The sequence below is a fragment of the Malania oleifera genome, chromosome 9, assembly GCF_029873635.1.
Source record: "Malania oleifera isolate guangnan ecotype guangnan chromosome 9, ASM2987363v1, whole genome shotgun sequence".
Taxonomy (NCBI): domain Eukaryota; kingdom Viridiplantae; phylum Streptophyta; class Magnoliopsida; order Santalales; family Ximeniaceae; genus Malania; species Malania oleifera.
Window position 1 is genome coordinate 80,784,603 of NC_080425.1, and position 7,275 is coordinate 80,791,877.

The 7,275-nt window shown below is 34.1% G+C and overlaps 1 protein-coding gene across 2 annotated transcripts; it reads left to right on the top strand.

Annotated features, from left to right (window-relative positions):
- Positions 1-418: 418 nt before the first annotated feature.
- On the top strand, positions 419-3,892 carry LOC131164785 (protein CHUP1, chloroplastic). 2 transcript variants are annotated; one of them, XM_058122231.1, is made up of 5 exons: positions 419-780; positions 900-1,136; positions 1,260-1,363; positions 1,973-2,752; positions 2,845-3,892. In XM_058122231.1, the coding sequence occupies exons 2-5, from the start codon at positions 989-991 to the stop codon at positions 3,733-3,735; spliced, it is 1,923 nt and encodes a 640-aa protein (XP_057978214.1). In that variant the 5' UTR covers positions 419-780; positions 900-988; the 3' UTR covers positions 3,736-3,892. The 2 variants fall into 2 exon arrangements, with proteins under 2 accessions (XP_057978214.1, XP_057978216.1); XM_058122233.1 differs by lacking the exon at positions 419-780 and having other exon boundaries at positions 808-1,136.
- Positions 3,893-7,275: the final 3,383 nt, after the last annotated feature.

The window sequence follows — 7,275 nt, forward strand, 5'->3', positions numbered from 1 at the left end:
GGAATCAAATATTAAAAAAATTCATTTAGAATAGTATTAAAAAGTATGATACCAAAGTTCGAAATATTTCTTTGATTGAATTATTGACTAAAAAGAAGTTTTATCAAGAGGCTAACTCGAACTTCTGTAACTTATTAAATAAATTAAATGAATTTAGGTTGATCCAAGTATAAATGAGAACACATTAATATACTTTAAATCTGAATGTCATTACTTTGAATCTGAATGTCATTTAATATGATGAGTTTCATAAAACTTGACATTGACCTGTTTTGCCTTCCTTGGACTCTAGTTACCGCCCACTCAAGAAAAGGCCTAAAAAAGGAAGAGAGAGAGAGAGCAACAAACAAAACCTATCTAAAATTAAAACACCTAATGCATTTCCACGGCTATCTTTAGTCAATAATCTTGAGACAACTGGGCACCAGATTCTCCCTCTCTGTCTCAACCAATTCCCTCACATGCCATTTCTCTCTCTCTCTCTCTCTCTCTCTCAATTTCGTTCGGCAATCAACATGACATAAGACAATTCTACAATTGAAAAAAGAAGCAAATTAAGACAAAAAATCAATGGCCTGTCTTTATTTTTATGAAAACTTTAATAGAGCTTGTGTTCACACGCAATTGCAACAGCCTTTTAGCCAATGAGAATCACAAAATACACCACTGCAATTTGCAACTGAACACCACCTCCCTTCTTTATGAAGGAGTTACGGTTTACCCTTTTCAGCTGTTCGTCCCCATTGATTCCCCTGAACGCTCCTCCCCTTCAGCCTGCAGGTAAATCTCTCCCCATCTCCAGAATCAACCAGAAATGACAAAAGGGTTTACTTTTTCCATCGTTTTTCTCACATGGGTCCTGTGATTTCTTCTGTTCTGATTACCATCTTGGTTTGCAGATGGAGGGTGATGAAGATGATCGTCTCTGTATCTCCTTCCCTATTTATGGGTTTGTGATCACCAGAGCTGCAAACTGGGGTTTCTGATTATGATTGTCAGAGCGAAAGGGGACATAAGGCCTCTTATGTTGAAACTCGGTGTGGCTTTAGCTATATCCTTTGCTGGGTTTATTTATTTTCGCCTCAAGACCGGATGGATGAAGCCCTCCGAGAATCGTCCCTCCCCACGGTCTTCGGGTTCGTTTCTTTGCCCTTGTGTTCATCTTCTTCGCATTAATATTTTTATAGCTTCGTCTCATGGGGGTTCTGATTTTTAATACGTGCTCCTGATCATCATTGTTTATGTCTGTTTGTAATCAGATAATGACAATCTGATTGATTCGAGAGAAAGAAGGGGGGTCAAGGATGATCTTCTTGCCTTACAACCTCCACGCAGCTCGTGCAATTTTGTAGCGGAAAATCAGGTATGATAATTCGGGCCGCATCTAAGTTTTTAAAAAAATGGTGCTTGACTCCCCTTAATTTTTGTTTTTTGTTTTACACTCCCTGTTCTTTAAAAGGTTTTTCTTCTATTAGATTGATGAGCTATTTTAATGGGTCTTGGTTGCCTTATTTATTTGTTTATATCTTAATTGAAGTGTTGGCTGCCTTATTGATGCATGTCAAATTCATTTTTTGTTCATATATATATATCCTCTGTTTTACTTCATAGTTTGTTGTGATTTTTGCTGGCTAAGAAATCTGAGTAAAAGAAATGAAAATATGTAAATTTCTTTTCCTTTTGTGCAATATCTCAGCTGTCAAACAGAGCTAGGAAAATACTCTCTTTACTTATACATCATCTTGTGCTTGCTAAAATTTTGTATAGATTATGAATCTTATGATCACTTCCGTTAAAATTACCCAGAAAGCATGTGAACCGTGATTGCATAAAAAGGTGAACACGGTACTCATGAATCATGATATTAATTTTCCATGTACTGAAAAAAAAAAAGCTGAATATGGCCTGCTGGATTTTAATATTTCGTTAACTCAATAGACCAAACAAATAATCCTTGATTCTCTATGGGTAGGGAGATGCAAGTCTTCCAAAGGCCGCAGTTGATAATTCAATGGTTGATCTCTCACCAAGCAGTAGACATAGAGAAGACAAGAAGTTCCTCTTGCCAGAGTTTGATGAGCTTGTCAAAGAATTTGACGTAGCCTCTGCCTGTGCTGGGTGTCCTCCTTCATGGAAGGATGTTGAAACACCTAAGGCAGAAGCAGAAATGCCAAGAGTCTTTAGAAGCACCAATAAGGATGATTATGAGCAAGAGATTAGGCACCTGAGGAACATGGTCAGGATATTAAGTGAGAGGGAGAGGAGCCTTGAAATCCAACTGCTTGAGTATTATGGTCTCAAAGAACAGGAGACTGCTGTCATGGAGCTCCAAAACCGGTTGAAGATAAACAGTGTGGAGGCTAAGCTCTTTACTCTAAAGATTGAGTCTTTGCAGGCAGATAATCGAAGATTAGAGGCACAGGTAGCTGATTATGCAAAAGTTGTGGCTGAGCTTGAGGCTGCACGGGCTAAAATAAAGTTTCTGAAGAAGAAACTTAGATCTGATGCGGAACAAAACCAGGAACAAATCTTAATGCTCCAGAAAAGAGTTGCAAAGTTGGTAGACCAAGAACACAAGGTTCCTGCTAACAATGCAGAAGTACAAATGAAGCTGCGAAGGCTAGGGAATTTGGAGGATGAGGGAAATGAGTTGAGGAAGTCTAATATGAGACTGCAGCTAGAAAATTCAGAATTGGCTGATAGGTTAGAGTCTACCCAACTCCTTGCAACTTCTGTTTTGGAAGATTCAGAGGTAACTAGTTTATTTGTGGTTTACTCTTTTCATTTCCTTGTTTTATTATCTGTGGGTTAATTATATTGTGCTCTCTTTGTGGTTTGCTATAGGCACAAGAGTGGAAGGAACAGACTCGGCAATTGAGGGAGGAAAATGAATGTTTAGCAAAGGAAAATGAGCGACTCCAAGCAGACCGGTGTGCTGATGTTGAAGAACTAGTCTATCTCCGATGGATAAATGCGTGCTTACGGTTTGAGCTGAGGAATTATCAGCCCCCACCGGGTAAAACGGTTGCAAGGGACCTAAGCAAGTCCTTGAGCCCCAAGTCAGAAGAGAAAGCTAAGCAGCTAATTCTTGAGTATGCAAACACTGAAGGGATGGGTGAAAAGGGGTTCGATAGTCCTGATTTTGATTCAGGCCGGTGGTCGTCCTCTCAAGCTTCTTATCTAACAGATTCTGGCGAGCCCGACGAAACGTCTATCGACTATTCATCTGCTAACAGGACCAACACCTCAAGTAAAATGAAATTCTTTAACAAGCTTAGGAGGCTTATTCAGGGGAAAGGCAGTCATCGTCTCAGCCCGGCTTCATCACTTGATAGAATTGCATCAGAGGAACCTGGGGCAGCAGCATCTTCTTGTACCTCCCCTCGGTTACGTTCATCTCTTTCGATCGGAAGTGATGGTCAGGGAAACAGAATCACATCTCCATCCCAGGATTCATCTAGACTTTCTTTGGACATTCAAAGATCGAGGAACAACTTAGAAGATATGAAGGATTTAGAAAGCAACAGTAGGAAAAGTGATGTGGGTTCACCATCTATTTACAAGACCTTAGTTTTGGGTGGAGCTGCCACTAATTTGTCTCAAGAAAATCAGATTGATCAGGACCCAAATTCATTGCAGAAATCTGAATTGCTGAAATATGCAGAAGTCTTGAAGGACAGTCGAGGAAGGACACGAAAATTACACAGGAAATCAGCTTCATTTAGCTCCTATTGACATTTAGAAATGTATAATAGCTTTAGAATTCTCATACCCTCATCGCCTAGTTTGTGTACATAAAACACTTGAATCAAAAGTCTTGAACAGACTAAAATCACAGTTCTATGTGGAATAATGAAGCCAGATAAATAGTAATGTTTATACTGTTATAGTACTTTTGAGGGCTCATGCATCACAGCAGATTTTTAGTGTTTCAATTAATTCTTTTAAGTAGTGTTTGGGAGTTTTAGGTCTTAGATTTGGTTTTATGTGAATCTAAACAAAATTTATTAGAATTTCGTTTTATTCTAATTCATAAAAATTCAAATTCAAATCTCGAAATTTCATGTTTTCAAACATGGGGTTTAAATATTAACCTTATATGCTTTTCTTTTTATTTCTGTTTTGATTCAAATCAAAAGAAGAATTAGAAGAAAAAAAGAAAAAAAACAACCACTTGACACTGTAATTTGATGCATGACGATGGAATTCTCTTGAAATTGTTCTAGTTTAATTTATGAATGAACAATTTTAAAGGGCTTGTTTAGTTGCAAAAAATAGTTTTTAATCTTTTTTTGGAGAATTGCAAAAAATCAACTTTATTTTTCAGCTTTGCAACATTTATATAAAAAAACTAAAAAAAAAATAAAAACGGCATTACTCACTTGTGGAAAATGACTTTTTTTATTTTCAATTTTCCAATAATTACAAAAATACCACTTTATTTTCTAATTTTTGAAATTTGTATAGAAATGTAGGAAAATAACCTTTTATTATTTTCCTTTTTTTTTTTATAAAAAAAATCTCTTATAATTTTTAAAAAAAAATGAAAAAAAACAAGGTGTGATTTTGTGATTATTTGGAAATGTAGAAACAAAAATAGAAACTTATTTCTACAACTAAACATATTCTTCATTTTCTAATATTTTAGAACAAATCTTAGAAAACTAAAAAATAAGTGAATTTTGTTTTTATAGTTTATCAAAATTAAACATTAAAAAATAAAAGTTGATTACACAACTAATGGGCCCTTAGTCTTCCTTCTTTTGTCTCTACTTGTCAATATGGAACTAACCAAATTTTGATACTTAATTGAATGTAATTAACTAAATTTAGTTTATTTGATCAACCTCGGTTATTTTAGATAATTCTTAGCCCTAGTCAAAAATAAAAAATAAAATGAAGGCGAAAAGACTTTTATCCTTAAATAAATTAATTCCTTGTCTTAAGAACATAAATCGCCACTGAAAGTAGAAAGTGTTTCCCAACATATCTAAAATTATATTTTCTCTATTAAGTTTCTTTACAAGAAAATAATATTTTTTGAAAGGTGAAATAATTGTTGTGATTTTAACATTATCGGAAGCCATTCTTATCCAAATTATAAATATAACTCTTCATGCAACGATGTTTATTGCAATTAAAAATTTAAATTGTATTTTCTAATCTTAATTTCTCTAAGATTATAGGAAAGCAACTTTTCTAAAAGTAATAAGCAAACAAGACCTTTTTGTCAAGAAATTGCAAAAAAAATAAAATAAAATTAAAGAATTGTGAAAAAATGAACAATTTTTGTTGTGATGAGAATGTAGGTCACCACTAAAACTTGATTCTTTTTATCCCCTTAACATAGTTTATCTTAATGTATAGGGATCTTTTTTAAAATCATTACTTCTTACAGTACAAGAAAATATGTTTTTTGGATCGGTTTAATAATTGAGTGGCTCGAAAAATTCTCAAGTAAAGATAGAGGACCTTTTTCAACAAAATAAAAGTATATCAGTTTTGGAAAAATATTTGTTGCCACTATAAGTGTGCTTTCTAAATACAATTCTCCAAGATTATAAGAAATAAGATGTTTAAAACTCAAAAAAAAAAAAAAAAATGGTCAAGCTTTTATCAAAATTTTCAAACTTCAAAACTATTTTTTTATAAATAAAATTCATCTCTTTTGAATATAACAAAAAGTTGTCACTAAAAATTAAAGTTATGTTACCTAATACCCATAAAATTGTATTTTCTACACGAAAGTTTATTTTCCTGAATAGTAAACTATTGTTGAATGAGAAGATTGGTTTGATTCTAATAATATGCCAACAAAATTTATTATTTATTTCTCAAAGATAATAACACATCTCTCTTAGCGGTCACATTACTAGCTACAACTAAAAGTCAAAATTTATATTTTATAAGCATAACCTATTCATGATTATAACAAGCTACACTTTAAAAACAAAAAATAAAAAACACTGTTTTGAAATTTTGCAAACAAAGGTTAAGAGATTTTTCATTCAAAGTTGCCAGTTTTTTTGTTCAAAGTTTCTATTAAAAATTAAATCTCATTTTCACAATTTCACCTAAATTATATGAAATGAAGGAAAAATGAATTATAAAAAGGGGCATCAGCAGAGATTCGTCGATGAACTCATGGTCTTCATTGATGAACGTCCTTCTTGGTCTCGTCAACAAATACACGTGTCTCGTCGACGAGAAGATGCCGAGAGCGAAGATTTTTTAGGCCATTAAGGGTTTGTCGATGAACCCATTATCTTTGTCGACGAACGCCTTTTTGTAGATCGTCGTCGAACTCTCCTCTGTGACTCGTCGACAAATGCACGTGTCTCGTCGACGAAAACACGTGTTCAGCAGTCTACATATATGTTAAAAATTAGATTTTTTTAGCGAGAAACTCCTCTCTCTCTTCTCTCTCTCTCTCTCTCTCTCTCTCTCGGTTCGGGACGAGACACGTGTTCAGCAGTCTACATATATGTTAAAAATTAGATTTTTTTAGCGAGAAACTCCTCTCTCTCTTCTCTCTCTCTCTCTCTCTCTCTCTCTCTCTCGGTTCGGGGTGATTCTTTGCAAGTTGACTGGAGTGAATTGTTGATTTGGAGTCCTTGGACACCACTCTAAAATCAAGGTAAGTGAGTTATTTTAGGGTTTAAATGATTATTTGGGATATGTGGACCTAGGAAATTTAGATGATAAATAAATTGGGGTTGAGTTGATTGAACTGGGGATAATGCGATTTCAAGGTTTGGAGTTCTAAATGCCATGGGCATGATTTAGGGTTTTCCAATAGGCTTATCAGGAAACAAGTAAGGGGATAGATCAAGTTAGGTATATTAAGTAATTTATCATTGAATATACAATATTTGATTCAGAAAAGTATATATATGATTTAGAATAGTTTTTGGGAATACTGATGTTGAACTGAGGAAACTTTGAGAACAGACTTAAATGTTGTCAGCAAAAAATGTTTTCCCAGACTAGATAATATATTACAGAGTAATACTCACTTATGTGTGACATGAGTATAAATTTTAATGTAAATAATAATATGTCAGAATATTTTATATTTTCACAGAACAAGCATGATTTGACAACAGGTTTTAGAAAAACTGCAAACAATAAAGAAATTATAATTTCACTATATTATGATATATAGATGGTGTAGATGTCGTAATATATAGCCGGCACAGATGCCGTGATATTTAGCAGGCGCAGATGTCGTGATATTCAGTCATCATGGATGTCATGATATTTAGGTGGTATAGA